The 19,310-nt window shown below is 39.4% G+C and overlaps 1 protein-coding gene across 1 annotated transcript; it reads right to left on the bottom strand.

Annotated features, from left to right (window-relative positions):
- Window positions 1–385: 385 nt before the first annotated feature.
- Window positions 386–16,480, bottom strand: COPB2 (COPI coat complex subunit beta 2). The gene is made up of 22 exons (XM_056358508.1): window positions 16,354–16,480; window positions 14,547–14,684; window positions 13,836–13,922; window positions 11,950–12,076; window positions 10,737–10,885; window positions 9,450–9,596; window positions 8,805–8,904; window positions 8,529–8,671; window positions 8,111–8,310; window positions 7,432–7,542; window positions 7,057–7,145; window positions 6,863–6,969; window positions 6,422–6,565; window positions 5,608–5,738; window positions 5,097–5,304; window positions 4,749–4,859; window positions 3,733–3,947; window positions 3,365–3,457; window positions 3,104–3,284; window positions 2,899–2,967; window positions 1,153–1,245; window positions 386–734 (listed from the first exon to the last, which is right to left on the bottom strand). Exons 1-22 carry the CDS (start codon window positions 16,354–16,356, stop codon window positions 639–641), a joined length of 2,742 nt encoding a protein of 913 aa, XP_056214483.1. The 5' UTR covers window positions 16,357–16,480; the 3' UTR covers window positions 386–638.
- Window positions 16,481–19,310: the final 2,830 nt, after the last annotated feature.

Here is a 19,310-nt window from a genome sequence, read left to right as displayed (position 1 = left end):
TTCTAGCTTTTCAGGTTCTAATATACCCTTAGTTGAATTCCTTTACTGTTGATTGTAAGGAGCTACTCACAATTCACTTACTGAAATAAAGGCAGGGTCAGCAGGGTCTTCTCGGCTTCACTGAGGAGAGCATATAACACCACATCTATTGTTTGAGACACATTACTGTTTTAATAGCTCTTTTAGCTAAAGTGGTGTCTGGAAGAGTAGCTCAGCTACTGCTTAACAGATCCAAGCCCAACAGCATTAGTCTCAGCATATGGGCTTGGTATGTAGTTGTGTATTTCCCAGTGTCCTAAGCTACTATGCTCTTCTTTCAAATTCTTGCAATATACACTACTGAATTAAGAACAGTAGAATTGCTAGTAAATGGAGAACAGAACAATACAATGGTTTAAGAGGGTTTATTGAACTGCTTGATAAATGAAAACATTTTTTAGTATGTACTGGAACAGGCCTACATCTTTAATTTCAACCTCGTGGAAGGTGATTTTTTTTTTTGTACAGTTGCTGGGTTAACCCCTCTTTCTAAATGTACATGGTCCACAAAGTATAAAAATCAAAATAACTTGAAACAACTAGTCCATAGAACTTCATTCCTGTTTGGAGTAATTGATGTGGTCATCTAAAAAGTACATTCACTCATCTAAGATCTCTTCATCCAGATTGATATCTGTGGTATCAATATCCTCCAGATCCAAGTTGTCTAAGTCATCTTCCAAGTCCAGCAGTGTCTAGACAAAGACATGATTACATCAAGGGGACATGATACAGTTATGACATGATTCCATGTGATATATTTGTATATTCTGCATAACACCAAGCGGAGGTAGTCAGGTGGGTCATAAATATTAAAATAAGCTGTAGAGCAAAGCTACCTTCTTGGTAAGAAAGCACCCTGGAGCTGCAACTTTTTACCATGGCCTGAGCAGCTGTGTTTGGATTTCACCTTTCCTTCCTTGTAAATCCACAAGGCTGCAGGAACTGGTCTATATTACTGTGCAGTGTGGAAGGGATCCATACACTACTGGTCCTAAGCTGTCTGGGTCCATTAGTACAGAAGGTGATACTTTCCAGCAATCACATTATTAGCTGAAGTCTAATTCAAAATTTAGTGCTTGTATTTCCCTTCATAAGAATGTATTAAAGTACCTTTTGATCTCTTATTGGAAGAAGATCAGAGTTCTGCAAAACTGTTTTCATCACTTCTTGTTTAGGAGATGGAACTGGTTCTTCAGTCTTTTTCTAATCAAAAAGAAAACTCCTTAAGTTCTTATGAAATTAAGTATTTCCAACAAAAGTAAGCAACAGCAGCAGACTTCTAATCCCCCTCTCCCCGTGGTTCCGTTTCAATGTTGCCCTCAGTAATTCTTGAGCCACACCTTCACAGGCAGTAAGCACTCTAGTCCTTCCTCCACTGGAGACTACAGTTTCCCTGCCTGCTTTCTTTGAAGCAGTTGATGATGCAACTGATACTTCCTGAAGATTGTTTTCATTGTATTTGTTCAATTGAGATACTGAAGTGTTGTTAGAAAGTATGTGATTTTCAAAGGCCCCAGCAGGAAAGAAGTTACTTGAGATTGCTGAAACTGCTGTGACAAAGTCAGTAAATGCTGTTGCTGGGCTTTGTGTTCCATACCCTATAATGGTTTAACATCCTTCCCTTATCTAAATATAAAACTTGTGCAACAGTTAATTCATCAGTTGGTACCAAAGCAATGGTACCATTCAATTAACCATATTTAAATTAATTATACAATTATCTCCTGCAAAACTTGCCCTATTCAGCCTCAGCTGTAAGACAGCTATTGTTTTAAGGGCTTCCATGCAATCATTAGCTGAATGCAAATATATGCTTCTAACATTTATGGTCTTGTTTTCAACTTCTAATACAAGCGAGTTCAAACTTGGTTAGGTAACTTTTGCAATGTCATTTCTGTATCTTCAACAAATGTGCACACAAGTTTGATTTTGCTTTAATGATACTTGCTTTGATACACACACAGCAGTCACTAAAGCTACTTGAAAGTAAGCTACCAGTGAAGTTTTGCAGTACATCTCCTATGAGGAAACAGTACAGGGACAGAATGGAGAGTTGTCACTGTTTCTTCCAGTGCAGTTCTTTTAGAAGCTTACAGCCTCTAAGAGCTGCACCAACGTGACTGTCTTTAAGGAACTCTCATTCTGATTTTCATGTTCAAACATAAAGTGTATTTGACATAAGCAATAATCTGAAGTTGTCATCTTCTGTTTAAGCCCCGAAAGGCATTTTAAGTGTTTGTTTCATTCTCTATGCGCATACCTTATACCAAGTCATGTGTTTTCTGCATAATACTTGGACAACTGAGGTGGTCAAAAAAAAAAATAATTCAGTTTCAGCTACTTCAGATACTGATTGGAACATCAGCAAGTAACTGAGCAGGATTCCTAGTCCGTTACTTATGAAATACTTATTCCATAACCATGCACACTAGCAAAGAATAGAAAGCATTTTTAATTGTAATATGCAAGAGTTTCCAGGTTCTAACTACTGAGCTTTTAGAAAACTAGCAGCAGTTGAGGCAGTGTTTATTTGTCTGTGCAACTGAAACTGGTTTCTGCAGGATGAATTAAATGGTAAGACTCTATGGCTACTCACAGTAACAAAAGATGACCCAAACTAACCAATAACCACGCCAAAGAAACAACTTCACAGTCAGTAAGTCATTATTAGTTACAGAAGTAGATTAAGAAGAGTCCGAGGCAAAAGAACATGGAACTCCGCACTGCAGTGCTTACAGTCGAGCCAATAAAAGCAATGATCTGTCCATTGTTGCAGTATTCTCCAGGGCAGATGTTGCCATACAGTGGCAGGAGTTGCCTCTTCCTTAGAATTTATCATTTAGTAGTAACACTCACCTGAGATGCCATTACTCCAGAAGGCTCAAATCCTTTTGCTTCTTCAAGTAAGTTTCTTTCTTCATTTGGCTAACAGTAAAAAGACCAAAACATGTTCACGGAATGTTTAAGTGGTTGCACTGATCTGCTTAAAGCTGATTTTACACAGCAACATAGGTTTTTTTTTTTTTTCTAGAGACAGTAAGAACTCCCACTTCTGACTTACAGTGACAAGGGGGTATTCCCTGGCTGGCCGCAAGTCAGCAAGACTTTGTTTAACATACTCTTCAGCAACAAAAGCCTCCTTTAATCCAGGGAAAAGATTCTCATATTCTGTTGGATCAGCAAGGGACTCTGCAGCTTTTTGATTGACTTTAGAGAGACTCTCCCGCCACAGTTTAACAACCCTGGAGATGCAAACCATATTTGTTACGTACAGCTAAATTTTGACAACACTATTCATGCTCTGCAAATGCTTTGAGGTTACCTTGAAACTTGGCTTGGCAAGTACGTCCGTGCAAGAAAAGCAGCTTCTGGGAGACGCCCAGTTTTAATCAGGAGCTCCAAACACGAATCAAGCCTAAAAGATTTTAAAGTGTGATTTTAGCCAGTAAATTTAAAAATAAAGACAAAATTTCATATCAGATCACCTGTTTATTCCATTAAAGTGCTTTCATTTCAGGTTTTAAAAGTAGCAGCCACTGTAAAATAGAATCAGCTTTTCTGAAAAGGTACCTGCCACAATCTTTCTCCCCGTAGTTCTGTTAGCTGTAGTTAACCATTTAAAGAACCTGAGGTTCTCTGCACTTGGGAAAGCAGAAAAGAACACAACTGAATCTCTCTCTTGCTACTTACTTTCCCTGCAGGAAGTAGCTCATAAATGCAACGTTGTTCTTGCCATCTTTTTCTGCTCCTTCAGCTAACTTATTCACCATGCTGGCATTTCCAGAGGCTGTGGCCAGAAGCAGTAGTCCTCCGTAGTCTTGGGCATGGTGGAGACACTCTTGGGCTAAGCCGAATTGGCACTTACTGATGGCAAGCTCGGCAAGTTGCTTCCATTTCTGTTCTGACTGATCATATGAAAAGGGGAGAGGGAGAGAGGAAAAAAACACCCACAAAAAATAACCCTCACATTTCTAACAACACTTAAAGATATTCAGAGCATTCAATATGAAAACATGTTTACTTGTGAACATACTGTACCGTATCATTACACTTGTCTTCCCTTTGAGGTACTATTACTGCTACTTCACAGCATGACAGTGTTATACGCAGATCATTACACAGCTATGCCATTACATAAAATAGATAGTTTTCCATTAAACATGGAGGGAGGAGGTAGAAATAACTTTGGAAATTTAAACAGTAATCATCTCTTAAGATCCCAAATTAACCTTCAAAATATAAGAAAGGCATCTGTGTAACCAAGTTAACATTCCTCATCACTAGCTTCATTATTTTACAACAGGAACTGCGACATCAATTGTCTGCATAATAGCTACGGGACACATCACTACCCGTCAGTCTTCCTAGTGCACCAGTCTAAGTCTGCCAAAGCTGGAACAAAGGCTTACAGGCTTCAAGTCCTATCATTCCTCCTCTCACTGTTAAATACTGGAGATTAAGGCTTGGTTCTTGGGTCAAGTTTTGTATTCTCCAGGAGTTCCCGTAGCTTTCTGAGGGGACAACATTCTTCTGTCCCCATCCCACACCTTAGATTTCTTTGATTTACGGGCAGAAGAGCCTCATCGAGGAAGCTGGAGGCATTTATACGGTGTTCAGGGAGCTGTCCCCACATACCATTGTCTTTTCTTACAGGGCCTCTTAAGATTCATGCTAATACTAAGAATCACCAGAAGTTGTGTGTTTACCTCTGCTTCCACTGCAAGCTGATATGCTATTTTTAATTCTCCAAGTTGAAGGGCAAGTTCAAAACGATGCTCTGGATCTGTAGATACTGCAAGAGCTTGTTGCTTGAAGCCCTAAAATAAAAATCTGAAAGTAAGGCTGTGATCCGTCAGGTCAACCAGCATCCTAGATGTTCTAACAAAACCCCCCTGGAACAGGAAGTCACAGTATTCTCAAATAAATACAGATGATTAACAAGAGTTTATGCTTACAGATGATGATTGTGTTTTGCTTAGCAACTCAATTAGAGAAGTGAATAAACTAATTAAGTTTTTGATACTAATACTACTACCAATAAGCAGTTTTCTTGCCTGTTTTTCAAGAAAATGTGCAACTCTGGTTCTCTGCTCTTTCGGAATTGTGGGAAGAACTTTATCAGCCATACCAAAATCTCTTCTCATCACAGCAGTTTGATATTCAAGCACTGAGACCAGCAAAGAGTAGCTAACAATGTTTAGCTCTTTATCACCCAAATAAAGTCGGTTGTCCTTAGGGATATACCCCAAAAGATACATTGTTCTGAAACAAAACAAAGAATATTCATGTTGAATATATTAATTGCCAAAGAGTCTACACAAAACTACCCAAACAGTAGTTCTTATGGTAGCAACAATACTCAGGTAGAAAATTCTACTTTTACTATGTACACTTTCACATAACACTGTTTATTCCCTCCAAGATTGTATTACTGCCTCAGAATACATTAGCATGATATTTAAGAAAAAGCAGTGATGCACAGCAAGCAGGTGATGAGGTTCACCTTGTCCTAACATCACTGAAAAAACCTTTAACATGTGCTTATAACCTGATGCAGCAACTTACCTGTCTAAATGGGCAATAGTGACAATTTCTCCTCCAACATAATAGTTGAGTCTGTTCACAGAACTGGTGTAAATAAAGCAGTCTCCTACCCACAAGCCTGTTTTCACAATCTCCTGAATCTCACCAAGAACCTGCAAATTAAGTTTAAGTAGATATATCAAGGTACTTTTAGATAGCAGTAAGACTATTAAATTTAATTTGAAAATGCAATATTCCATACGTAAGTAAATTTTTGCAACTTGCCCAACTATAAGTTTAGATACAGACTGAAATACATAAATAATGCTTTTAGTATTAGAAAAATCCTGTAACACAGGAAATCTCTGCCTTAATTCTTAACTAAACCAATCATAAATCTAGGAAACAAGCACCAATCTAAGCATTAAGCAAAATAATCAAAGACAACTTTCCTTCTGAAATTTTTCTTTCTGACATTTCACAGCATGAGGGTTTTTTTTCACTTCTCAAACTTCAATAATTTCAAAATTTGACTTACAGAAGAAATGAAGCTATGTAAACATACTACAAACAAGTGTGTTTTAAAGATAACCTCTATAACTCTAAGAATAGTAAATACGTCTGAAGAGAAATGCAGGCATCAAGGTCTGTCATGCTGGTATTCAACAGGGATACTCTCCCCAGGGAACCTAAATAGAATGATTAAGCGCTCCTCAGGCAGACATATACTGTGTGGTACTCAATGTTCTGGAAACTAAAATTTAATAGGACTATGTAAAGGATTAGGTTTGCTATACTCTGGGAAGACTTGCTTACATGACCACTAACCCTAATCCGTTTTTAAAATAGAAGGTACCTCAAAAGCATCTTCAATTCCATCTTCAGTGACACCTTCATGTGTTTCTTGGGCTGCTGCAACTTTTTCTGATAAGTATTTCAGAATGAAGAATGACTCTTCTGTAGCAATGCAGACAAGCTCACCCGAGTCAGACCAGAAAATCTGCATCATCAGAATTAATAACAACAGTTTTAGAGACACCAGGTTAAGAAATGAGGACATATACATTAAGGTTAAAACATACTAAATATAAAAAAAGCTTTAGGACTTGAGAAGCCAACACATACAGGGATTTCCCCCCCCCCCCCCTTCTGCTACATGGCAGATAAAATAATAACTTAAGTTTATGATTGACAGGTTTGCTTCATTTAAGAAAATCAGCAGCCTTGCAAAAAAAAAAAAAAAACCCAAAAACAAACCAGTACACACAGACAGGTAAACACCTTCAGTCTCACTTACATGTTTGGGCTGAATTTCAATTCTGCGAATCAGTTCTGTGTTTTCCCAATCATAGAATGCCAAGCCATTAACAGATCTGACCCCCAACAGGAAGCCACCATAGATACCTGCAAGAAAATAAAGGTGGAAATAAAATTTCTTCAACATTGTACAAAATATGTGCCAACACATCTATTTTGTAAGTAAATACTCACCTTCTGCTCCAAAATCAGGTTTGAAAGACTTCTTCTCTTTGAAATTTTTGAAGATCTTTACAACACTGTTGCTTTCCCTGATTGCATATCTAAATGGAGATTGCATTGTAAAAGAAAAAAATAAAATTACTCAGCTTCCAAAGTATCAGATTATTAAAATTGTAAGCTACTACAAAACATCTGCATATGATTTGTCTTTGAAAATTAGCAGTGCTATAAATGGAAAATTTTGAAGCAGGACAGTTATTCAAAGTTCATTATCCACACAGTATATGTGGATATCTTCAGGCCAGTTTACTATTTGTACAGCTTGAAAATCATCATCAGCAAATTTAAGTTAACATAAAGAAAAAAAAAAAAATCTGCAAAACTTACTCTGAAGAATCATGTGCCCATACAAACTCCTGTGCAGAACCAAAGCTCTTGTTTCTCAAAGCCATAGCTGTGTAGATGATATATTCACCATCACCACACACTACTACAAACCTAGAGCATAAGAAAGATGCATCTGTCAGATACCTGTGTTCAGTTCAATAGGCATGATCAAGGATACAAGTTATCTGAACAGTTAAACGGCCCCTAGACCAATATAGCGACTGCAAATCCAACAGAATTTAGAAGCTTCATATATATTCCAAAAATGTCACAGAACTCAATTTTTCTCTGTGTCATGTTGTTAGCTACTTCCTATTCCTTCTGGTCTCCACTGAGCAGCTCTTATACCTTGTCTGCCTTTAACTTTTCTCTTAATTTAGCTTATTTGTTAACAAAACCCAACTCAAGAGAAGCGATCAAAGAATGCTGTTTGCTGCTATTACCTTATACATTTTGTTTGTGTACTTTTTTGCCTACTTACAGTGTCCAACTTCTCTTTAAGCTGTGAGCTCTTACAGGTGCAGCCCATCTATTACTCTACTACAGTGCCTCGCTCTGATATACCTGTTCTCTACCAGCACACACGCTACTAATTTTTTTTGATCAAAAACTTTTCAAATATTAAAAAAAAAAAAAAGAAATCAGAAATGCTTAAGTATCTTATTCTAAAATCTATTACCGTCCATTAGGGTTGTGCTGAATTGTCTGAGGATAGATTTCACAGCTCCCCATATCCTTTACAGCCAGCGGCAATCTTTCTCCATCTTTGATTTCAGCATCTCCCATAGCTTTCAAGTTAGCCTGTTGGACTTCTGAATGTTTAGCCCAAATAATTTTTCCATTTGCATCCATGGACATGGCAGGCTCTTCACGACCAAGCTAGAAAGTGTAGCATAGAAATTCAGTAGATGGAGAAAATACATTCTTGATTTTCTTTTCAGTTGAACATACCTAGTAAAATACCCTGGCTCTGTCTGAAAACATCAGTTAAATGCCAAATATTCCAGTATTTTATGTATCACAGAATCAGAAATCAGTTGCTCTGCACATGGGACAGTGATGAATCACCATTTCTCATTTCAAATTATTAATTGTACCTTAACAATAATGCTGCCTTCATCATATCCCAAAGCCACGTTATTGGATCCTCTTAAACTGGCCACACACCACACTCTCTCCATACCGTAGTTGAGGGTACTTTCCAGGCGGTAAGTGCTTGAGTGCCAAATGCGCACGGTTCCTAGAGGAAAAGAAACACATGCCTTTCATCTCTTCTCTCCGTGCAAGGGCAGGAGGTGTGTAGCCACACCACAAGAAGAGTTCTCCCGTAAGGTTTTCCCCTGTCCTTTATATATCAGAAAATACAAAATTACCATCTTCTGAGCCTGTGATAATGATAGGCAACTCAGGATGGAAGCTGACACACGACACATTTTGAGCATGTCCTTCCAGTGTCTGTACACAAGTTTTATTCTGCAAAGAGTCAGAAGTACAGGTACAGATAATAAAAAGGTTGTTAAATTTACACCTTCATCTCTTATAAAATTTCTTCCCATATCCAAAATGGACCTGAAAACATCTTTCTCTAGATTTCTTCCAGTAACATTTATTTCCAAGATGCTGCAACAACAGCATTAGATATACTAGAAACTATAATTGTAGAGTTGATTTCTCCTCCACAGAAGAAAACATTTGTTTCCCTTGACATAGCTGTTTTCCTCTATTTTCAGATGGGTTTCTGCCTAGAAGATACACTCTCTCAGAGTTATATAGCAGAAACAGATTAAAGCAAGATAGAAAGCAGAGTTCACTGCAAAAAGTCAGAACAACTGAATCTAGTTACAGGCGAAGACAGACCTAATACTGTCTTTGTTAAGAACTCTTCCACAACTTTGCGAACGAACAAAGTCTACTCCGCTTGAGACAACCGAGATTAGACTACATAACTGATGTACACAACTAACTGTTTTGCTATGGACAAACTCTGCACAAACGTTTATGAAGAGTTGAACACATACCTGGTAGTCCCAGATCTTAACCAACCGGTCATCTGCACCTGAGATGAGGTATGGCTTGTCTCCTCCACTGTAATAGTCAATGCAGTTCACTCCTTTCTCATGCCCTTCCAAAGTAAAGTTGGGTGAAGAAGAGCCAAGCTGCCACACCTGCCAGAAAAAAAAAAACCCAAACCCAATCAAACCCAGCCACATGCAGTTATCCATCTTTGGCATCCAGGTCAACCTTGCCAAACAGAGTAGGCATTCAGGTTTACTTTACAATTCCAGAGATATACAATATGGAATTCCAGAGACACTGCTGTTCTCTTAGGTAAAGAACTGCTTACCAAACTACTAATCCTCACCTCCCTGCCAAATAAGCAGAAATAACAGAGTTGTACACACTGTGCTCTACAGCTCAAAACTACAGAGCTCTTTTTTTTTTCTTAAGGACAAAAAAACCATGTAAGACACTATATGAAGTAGTATCTGTTTATAAAATTAACTATTAGATCTAGGAAAAGCAGTCAACTATTTGTGCATACATGGGTTGCCCCAGTTGTGTCCTGAATTTTACTTTTTCCAGATACATTAAATGAACAACAAATCTCATGCTAAATGAGGACTCAAAATGAATCAAATCAAGTTACAGACGGACTGCTACTTTCCCATGATTACCACATCAAATCAACATTCATATGCACCTAATCTCAACATCTGAGGACATAGGAAATCAAAACTGACTTTTTACAGCCAATATGCTTATAATTTATAGGGAATGCGAGGAAGTCTCACTGCTGAAATAACTGTAAATCAATAGTCCCAGATATTTAGTAGTAGATCACAGCAAATAAGACTCATCAGGGTCTACCATGAGAAGGTTGAAGATACCTTTAGATAGAAAGCCAAGGACAGGAAAATAATGGGAAAAATCCTTTTACTTTTTTAAATGCACAGTTAAAAGATTTACACACTATATACATACAGTTTCAATTCTCCCAAACTACTCATTGATAGTGTAACCATTACTCCTCCTCAATATTTCTGAATGGAATCCAAATGGAAATGCAGCACTTAGACAACCACACTTCAATGATTAGAGGTGACAGGTAATCTTGTAAATTTACTGATTTACTTAGTAGGTGCATAGTAACTCGACTAACATTCAGGTCTTCATTCAATAAGAATTCTATTATTGCACCTACTTTTAAAAGTTCTGACCCATTGTCCATTGAGTATTACTGGGTTTTGTACTCTGGTAATTACTTCGTAACTGACAAAAACCACCCCAAAATACAGTTTCTTTACCTTGATTGTCCTGTCCAGAGAGGCACTGGCAAACTGATTATTGTCTTTTGGGTTTATAACAATCTGCATGACATAATGGGTGTGTCCTTCAAACACCTGAGAACAAGACCACTTTTTATCCCAGTCCCAGAGTTTAATGAGCATGTCATCTAAAAAAAACAACAACCAAGAAACAAAAAAAGCCAGCTTCCATTAGTTGAGTATATTCTGATACCTACCTTCTGACACTAAATAATCCTTAACAACTTCACATTAAAGGCTCACTCATCCATCCCCCTTTGAAGGGGGGCACTGCTAATACTCAAGATATTTTTCATCTGTAAGATCACCAGTCCTTCCCTGCAGAAGGACCACAAGGAGTACAAGTTTCGCAAAAAGATTGTCCAGTAAAATGACAAAGCGATAAAACTAAGGAAGAAATAAATCAGTCTTAAAAATGGAGATTAAGATTTAAGGTATCGAATTATTAATCTTAAAATACCGGGCAGATATTAAGGAATTGGACCCACGTTTTCTTCTGCAGCACCTACTCTGATGAGCACTATGGAATAGGAACAAGACACCCAAGCTGGCTTCCTAATACCTTTACTTTGAGTGTAAGTGTACTAGCTTCAACTGCAAAACACAGAAGACATGGTGCTTCTGACTCACAAGGCTCTCTGCATTCTTGCAGAGCTCTGATTGCATTAGTGAGGTTTCCAGGAATGAAAGGTACTGAGTGGCACATTGTAGGTGTCCTTGGGCAAGATCTTTGGGATACTGTGATCTTCCAACCCTGAGTAATGTAGATTGCCTCAAATAACAGAGAACTCAGAAGTATTTTTGGAAAAACATGAAAGTTATCTGCTGTTTCAAGTCAGATTGCCAGCTGAAAACACTCCATTATGCATTTTTCTTTTAAAACACAAACAGAATTTCAGTGTGTCAAACTCAAAAACCAGCCGATTCACACATATTTGAATCTTTCCTCTGGCAGATATTAAACAACAACGTACTTTGCTCTTCTCTGACAAGAACGTAAGATACTGTATTTTAATTTTAAGTACAGTTGCTATTCAATTACAAAACATGAATGCATGCAGCAAAGAAATAACCTCAAGGACTCCTGTTTCAGCAGAAAAAGGAAAAGAACATGCAATCCCTCACTAGATAGAAAATTGAAGCCTAAAAATAGCTGGTTAATAAATATAAAAATATACCAAAGAACTCTTACCACTGCTTGTCAGTATGAAAGGCTGTGTGGGATGCACAGCAATACAACGAATGTAATCTGAATGTGCTTCAAACATGTGAACTCTTTCCAAGGTATTATAATTAAAAACTCTAATTTGCATGTCATCCTATGAAAGGGAAGAAAAGGCAAAATTAAAATTGGACTTTGTATAATACACCTTATATTCAGTGCAGGGTAGCTAGAAAAAACATTTGATCATTTAAGAGCCTCTAACAACAAAGTGTTGTTAGGAGAAAATGTATTTTCTGTACATTGCTACTGATACAGATTCTGCTTTGATTCAGAAGTCTATAAATTACCCAACCCTATTCCAAGGCATTTATGAAATGGAAAAAGCTTCAACTAAAATTTCATTTTAAAAATAGTTTTTTGATTTAAAATTAAGTGAAAAAATGCTTTTAAAATTATTAATGCTTTATATGAAATGAAAAGCAAGGCTCTCCAACATAAAATTTACAATGACGTTAATGCTGTGGGGCCAAAAGGAAAGGAGCTGTAGCTCCAAGTCAAATGGATAGGTGATTTCAACTATTTTTTAGAATTGAGATTATTTTTTTGGGGGTGTGTGTGTGATACAGTTATTTCAGATAAAGTATTAATAAAAGCATTATTCCAAACCCTTAAAAAAAAAGTTATTTGAAGAACTATCTGACAAGGAATAAAACATGAGGTAAAGCTTTCAGAAGTGACAACTTACAAGGCCATCAGAGTAAATTAAACAGTGATAAACTCTGCACTGCTTGTTTTATCCAAAGCATTTACTTTTCTACTCTTGCCTTTTCCTCTTTCAAACACGTGCCTGTAAGTAGCAACACCTACAGAAAACACTTGTTTAGAATGGTGGAAAAAGACAAGTTTATGTTCTTTTGAGACCAGTCTATCAGCATGATGAACATGAAACACAAATAAGCAATGACTAACATTACATTTTCATAGTCACTTAGACTTGGCCCTGTTGCAGAAAACAGTTGGCTTGCCCTTTCCTTGCTGTTTCTGGCCCTTTCCTTACCATTTCTGGCCACTGCATTGCAGCCTCTCATGGGAAAGCTAGGACAGAAACAGCTGCATACTGAATCAGATCAAGAAACTAATCCAGGTGAAATTAAGCACATAAAAATAAAAACTGAGACCAATTTCCACCAGTTCCCATACAGCTGTCTGAACTCTTGTGCTGCCAAAGAGGCAGTGTTGTACTTCTTGGGAAACACAGCTAACTTATGCACACTTGGAAGTAACTGGGTCACAGCAGCATAAGACAATGAAGTGATAATAAATGTTTTATTCCATGTATAGGGCAGCAGACTAGAAAAAAAATTTGAGACAAAAAATTTTAGGCATTACCTCAATTTCAACAAAACCTATTCATTCCATCAAGAAAAGCATGTTATTAAGATTAGAATAAAACTATTTCTCTCAAAGTAGACTCACTAAATAAAAGCAGAGTATTTTTCTAGAGACAAGTAAAACTCCAAAAAACTTCTTTGATATAACCAAGAACACAAGTAGAAAGTAACTTGTAAGTCATCTTGCCTAGGATAGTCAAAAGTTTCATCTTAAAGTAGCACTACGAATATATAGTCGAAATTGGGTGCTGAGTGTTCTCCAGTTGACAGTAAAAGTTGAATCTAGATCTACCTTGCACTACATGCAGGACTAGTCACCACATTAGGTAGCTTTCCTTTGAAAGAAAGTTTAAATTTTAATTTTATTTAAAGGAGAAAATTTCTGGGAAACTGTAGAGAAGTATTCCTTTCTCTTCTACAAATTCATATAAAATCATATTATTATGCGATGCACAAAGGAATGGCATGAAAATGAATTAAAGTACTACTGCATATGGAAATCACAAGACAACAATAGCTTACAGCTCCTGTAACAACCCAGTTCTTTCTTGCCACGAATTTAGCAGCTCTCACTGGCAGGTCACACACTTCAAAAGTCTTCACCAGAGTCTAAAGACAAAAATAGTAAGTTTATAGCAGCGGTGAAAATACAAGTTTTGAAATCAGGTCTTTGTCTTTCCTTAAAAGTGTCCAGTATGTTGCCTTTGGCAATTCCCCAAGAATCCTACAACACTACGTGTCCACTTCTTAAAAAGATTACACCTGTCCAAGGAGGGAGATACTTGCTTGTTCTGCTGTTTTAATATCACCTTTATTTTCTCCCTTCATTCTTAACCCAGCCCCACCTCCAAGTATTTTTTGGATCTGCTGCCCAGTTTCAATCATACTTGACAGACAAGTAGAGGTCTAAAAGATCCTACAACCTTCACAAATACAGAAGGTTGGTGCAAGACAGAGGCATCTAATCCTTCAGAAGGAAAGGCATTAGTCTGCAAGGAATCCACAAAGGAGACAGTTCTTGAAAAATAAACCTCTAGGAAATGAAACATCATTAAAGTCACAGCTAAAGATATTCCTTGTCTATTACTATAGTGACTTTTTAACGAGACAGAGTACAATTAGTGGCAGCGATTTAAGATTCTTCTTGTACATCAAGTACTGAAAATACAATTTATACATCTACACAATATCAGTTATGAAGATTTCATAATAAAGGAAAACCAAAAGCATCACCTGTGTTTCATGGTTCCAAACACAGACACTACCATTGTAAAGGCTAGCCAACATCCATGGTTCTGTGGGATGCAAGTCTACACTCTTCACTCGGTCAGACCGAGCTGTTAGTTTCCGTTTTATATCAAGTCGGAGAGGCTAGATTGGGAAAGAATTGAGAATAACAAGTTATTCAACATGAAACTGGCACAGAAATATGATGGAAGTTAAAACCTTAAAACAAAAGGAGTCAATCCTGCTTTTCAGGCAAACAGAAGACTACTACTATTATCTATCCATCTGCTTATCTGTTTTTTTGGGGTTTCTGGAAACATTGCAATGCCACCAATGGCAATGGGTCTATTTAATTTACTTCTGTGAAAGTCAGCATTTTTTCATACTGTAAAAAGTATCTCCAGCACAGTAAAAAAATAAAACCAAAACATGCTGCACATATTCCTGGTGTCCCTAACTACTGAAGCAAAGCAACAAGAATTTGCTTCTGATACAACCATAGAAAATGAATTTTCCCGCTACTTCACCTCAAAAGAAACAAGTGTAAAAGCCAGTTATAATGGAACAAGCAACATTTGACAGTTACAAATTTATTTCCATTCACAATTCTAATAATAAGTTTTAGACGAGAACACTACATTGTAAAAACTGGGAAGAGGGAAAATTTTCAGTCTTTCTCTTATGAAGAAGGCTTTGAACTTCCGCTTTCATCACAGGCAATGTAAAGCCAGAGTATTTAAAAGGCATGAAGTACAGCAGAGTTATTTTTTAAAGTAACAGAGCCATTATAGATCTGTTTAGATACTCAGAGACCACTGAGCTCACTTAATGCTGCTGACGTTTTAATTGTCGAGAACTTAATGAATATTATCCTATCAAAGAATGCTGCATGTGTTTTGTAGCAGAACAATATTAACTGCTGCAGTTACATATGTTGGACACTGCCAGAAGAAAGAGATACCTAGCTATTGTGTAGTACCTGTAATTTATAGACGTGACATCTGACAGTAGAATGAACTTGCGATTTATTTCTCCTGCCATAAATACCGGAAAAGTTGGCAGGACAATTCCATGGGCTTCTCTGCTTATCCTTGGAACTGCTCTTACCTACTGGTACGAAGGCCCAGACTACAGCTGATCGAAAAGGTTAACTGTGACCCCGACTGAAAATGCTGTGACAACCGCTGGGTCTGTTTGATGAGCACCATAGCGGTAACACCGCCCAAGGGATCTGCTCCGTTACTTCAGGCACAGTGATGCCAGGGGATTTACAACTGCTTTCTTCTTACTAAGTTACTTAACTGAAAGCACAAAACAGCACTACGACGTGCTCAGGTAGCAGGGGGCCGGGGCAGGCCGGGGCACACAGCGGCCCCGGAGCCTGCCCAGCCACCGCCGGCCGGCCCCGCCCGGCGCCGCGCCCCGGGCCAGGCCCAGCGCTGTCTCGCTGCCGGGGGCTGCTCGGGCCCCCACCCCGCCGGGCCGATCGCTCCCCCGCTCCCCACGCCTGCGCCGTCCCTCCGATGGCGCGGGGGGAGCCACCGCGGGGGCAGCTCCGCAAGGCTGGGCTGGGCTGCCGGAGGGAGCCCGCACGAAAACACCTCAGGACGGCGCTTCCCGGCCCCTCGCACTGCCGCCTTGCACGGCCTTGCCGGTCACCGACGGCCGCGGCGCCCACCAGGGCAGCCCCCAATCCCCCTTACAACGGGCCGCCGCCCGCTGCGGGCCAGGCCGGGCTCCCGGGGCAAGACCTCCGCTCCGCCGCACTCCCCGGGCAGCCGGGCTCCGCTCGTGGAGGTGCCCCCGGACTCACCATGGCCCCGCGTCGCCCCGCGGCAGCACCGACGGCTGAGGTATCGCTGCGCCCGGACGGCCTCCGACCCTCCGACGTGGAACTTCCGGGCCCGCCGCTCTCGCGAGAGCCACACCGGAGCTCCCGGGTCTCGCGGGAGCAGGGGGCGCCGCGGCGTGCCGGGATATGTAGTCGGCTGCGCCTGGGCGGTGCGGCGCGGGGCAGGCTCCGAGTTGTAGTTGCCGCGCGCCTCAGGGAGGGGGAGTGGCCGCTGGGGCGCGCGGGGCGGGCGGGAGCTGAGCTGAGGTGAGCTGAGGTGAGCTGAGGTGAGGCGCTTCCCGCCCTCAGCCACAGCGCCTTGCGCGACCTTCGGCCTCTCAGTTAGATGGTGATGCTGATAATGCAGATAATGCAGATAATGATGCTGGTGATGATGGTGGAGGTGGAGAGCTACCGGGCTTTGCCCAGTTGTGAGTGACCCAGAGAAGGGTCGGATCCTCCCATCCCCTTTGCCTGCTCAGTGTGTGTAATGGTGGCATTGGCCAGGTGACAGCCCTGAGGCACACCTCTGGAAGGAGCCCAGCTTGCCTCTCTGGCTCAATAAGAAAGACAGGAGCCTGGTCAGCCCTGCAGACCTTGTGGATGTGAAAGGCTATGTGACACATTTCTCTTCATCCTTTTGTCAACTAAAGCTACAGATACTGCAACCCCAAACAGCACCCAGTAGAAAAGTTACAGGGAATGTGAGACTTTGGGAAGCACCAAAGAACAAGGAACCACTGTTGAGAAAATTTCTCCTAGCACTGCGGCCAGATTGAAGTCCCATCTTTAATTAAAAATTGCAACCCCCACATTTCATTGTGTAAAGGAAAGGAATAACATAGAAAATATTTGTATTCATAGGGATTTATTTAAAGAAAATACTCCTTTTGATACAAGTGTTCACCTGGGGATTAGGAGCCCCATGTGCTCTATCCTACAACACAGTAAGAAGGATTACATCCTCCTGTAGTGTTTACAGTTTGAAGGACATAAACAAACAAAAGGGTGACTCTTGTTATTTTCACTCCAAGACAGCAAGGACAGAACAGATAGATACTTAAAATTCCAAAAAAGACAAGCCTGATGAAAATAAGGGAGAAGAGAAATGCCTGAAGCAAGAAAAGGGGCACAATGTTGTCAGCCACTATCGGTGAGTTTTGACTTTCAGCTTTCTTTAAGGCTTTTTTTTTCACATTGAATTCATTATATTAATGATGGTAGAATAACAAAATATTTTGAGTACAGATTTTCAGGATGTAGAAATTGGATAAGCTTAAAAGTAATTGAGTAAAATTTATGACTTTTGAGTCTAATTCATGGTTTTTAGACAGCTAAGGCGGAACACTGAAAGTGAAACAGAGTAGAACACTGAAAGAAGAGATGTAGGGGGAGGATATCCATATTAGAGAGTGTAGGTAGTGGGGATGAACAGCACACATATGTTTTTGCTTAAAACACTCAATGAGGGCCTGTTCAGACATACATGAGGGTATTACAAGGCAATCAAAGACAGCAAGGAAGGTAAGTGAAGGATGAAGGAATAGAGCTTTTTAGTCAAGAAATTACTTTGCTATTAGCCTCTCTCAGGAAAATGTAATAATAGAAAAACTAAAGTGTAGGAAAGAGGCACAGGGTGTAAGCCAAGGCTGACCTTAGAGTAGGAGAAAAGCAATGAAATAAAGCAATGACATTAAGAAATATCCCTCACAGTTGTTAGATGCAAGGATACCAGTTCTGAGTTGAGAAAACAATGATCCACAAATTACTGGAAATTAAATGGGCATACAGAGGAAATATTATTATGTATTTGTTTTTCCTTTCATATTCTTTGCTATACATTCTGTACTAGCCACTGTTTCACTGGGGGTTATATACGAAGTAGGTAGAACCATGGGGAATCTCTGAGAAGAATTTCAATACAGACATTAAATAAGACCAAAATCTCTACTTTGGTTTCTTTTATGTGACCCAACAGCTATTCTTATGCCTATTTACTGAAATATACTTTTCAAGTAAAAAACCCAACACAAAGTTTTCTTCCAGAGTAGTGGAACAGAGGAAACTTTGCTTCTTGGGGGGTATTGCCCTTCTCTAAGTTCCTCATTGCCCCTTTCATGCTGCTGCCTGCTTGACTATGCAGTAGCACTTGCTGCAGTTTACCTGGAGCAACATACATGCATGCTGGGCATTTAGCTACTTCCTCCTGGGCCTGAAAAAAATCTAGCATTTTCTTTATCTTGGATGAAGGGCACAAATTTGGGTTTGTCTATCTCCTGTTACTTTTGTAGTTACTTGTTATGTTTAAAACTAAAGGAAAGGGGGGAGAAGAGAATGATGTAGGGCAAATGATGAGATGGCTAAAGATCAGTAGAGTGCAATCACAGGTATTGCTTCCTTAAGAGACCGGAATAAAGCTGTACAGAATATTTACAATGCAGTATCTAGTACTGTTCTACAACTGCCTTCTTAAAAAACCCAGCATTTCTGTGAGGTGTGGTTATGCACATGTATGAAGTGTATAATAAAGGAACTGGTAATATGGTGTTGCAGGACACATTTCCTGTAGCAAAGTAGCAAAGCTACTTTTAAATCTCCTGAAACATCTCAACACAAAGCATTAAAAAGTAGCTTTTTTATTACAAGAAAAGGCTGTTCTAAACAACTGGCCAGCTAAGCGCTGGTAGTTGGAGAAATTGCATTCTAACACATTAAATTTTGAAAGCTAAAAAATGAACTGGAGTCTGTAGTAGAGGAATTCTACACATTTTTATTGTTGGTGATTTAGTTAGAAACACAGCAGCTATAATGGGACTGCAGCAAGAGATATGACAGTTGTAAGGAGGAAGCAACTATGGTACTGTTTCAGCCTACTGGTAATTTCTTCTTTGCAAGGCTTTTGCTTTTTGGATAGCCAATCCATTTGACCTTATTTTTCT

The sequence above is a fragment of the Falco biarmicus genome, chromosome 13 (genome assembly GCF_023638135.1).
Source record: "Falco biarmicus isolate bFalBia1 chromosome 13, bFalBia1.pri, whole genome shotgun sequence".
Classification (NCBI taxonomy): domain Eukaryota; kingdom Metazoa; phylum Chordata; class Aves; order Falconiformes; family Falconidae; genus Falco; species Falco biarmicus.
The sequence above is the reverse complement of the archived record's forward strand: the minus strand, read 5'-3'. Positions and strand labels throughout refer to the sequence as shown.

Excerpts from the sequence above, each read along its gene's own strand:
- COPB2 (XM_056358508.1), bottom strand. Across the intron at positions 2,968-3,103 it reads GGGAATACCCCCTTGTCACT|CCAAATGAAGAAAGAAACTT; the intron begins GTAAGTCAGAAG and ends TTTTACTGTTAG. Across the intron at positions 735-1,152 it reads TTCCAATAAGAGATCAAAAG|ACACTGCTGGACTTGGAAGA; the intron begins GTACTTTAATAC and ends GTCTTTGTCTAG.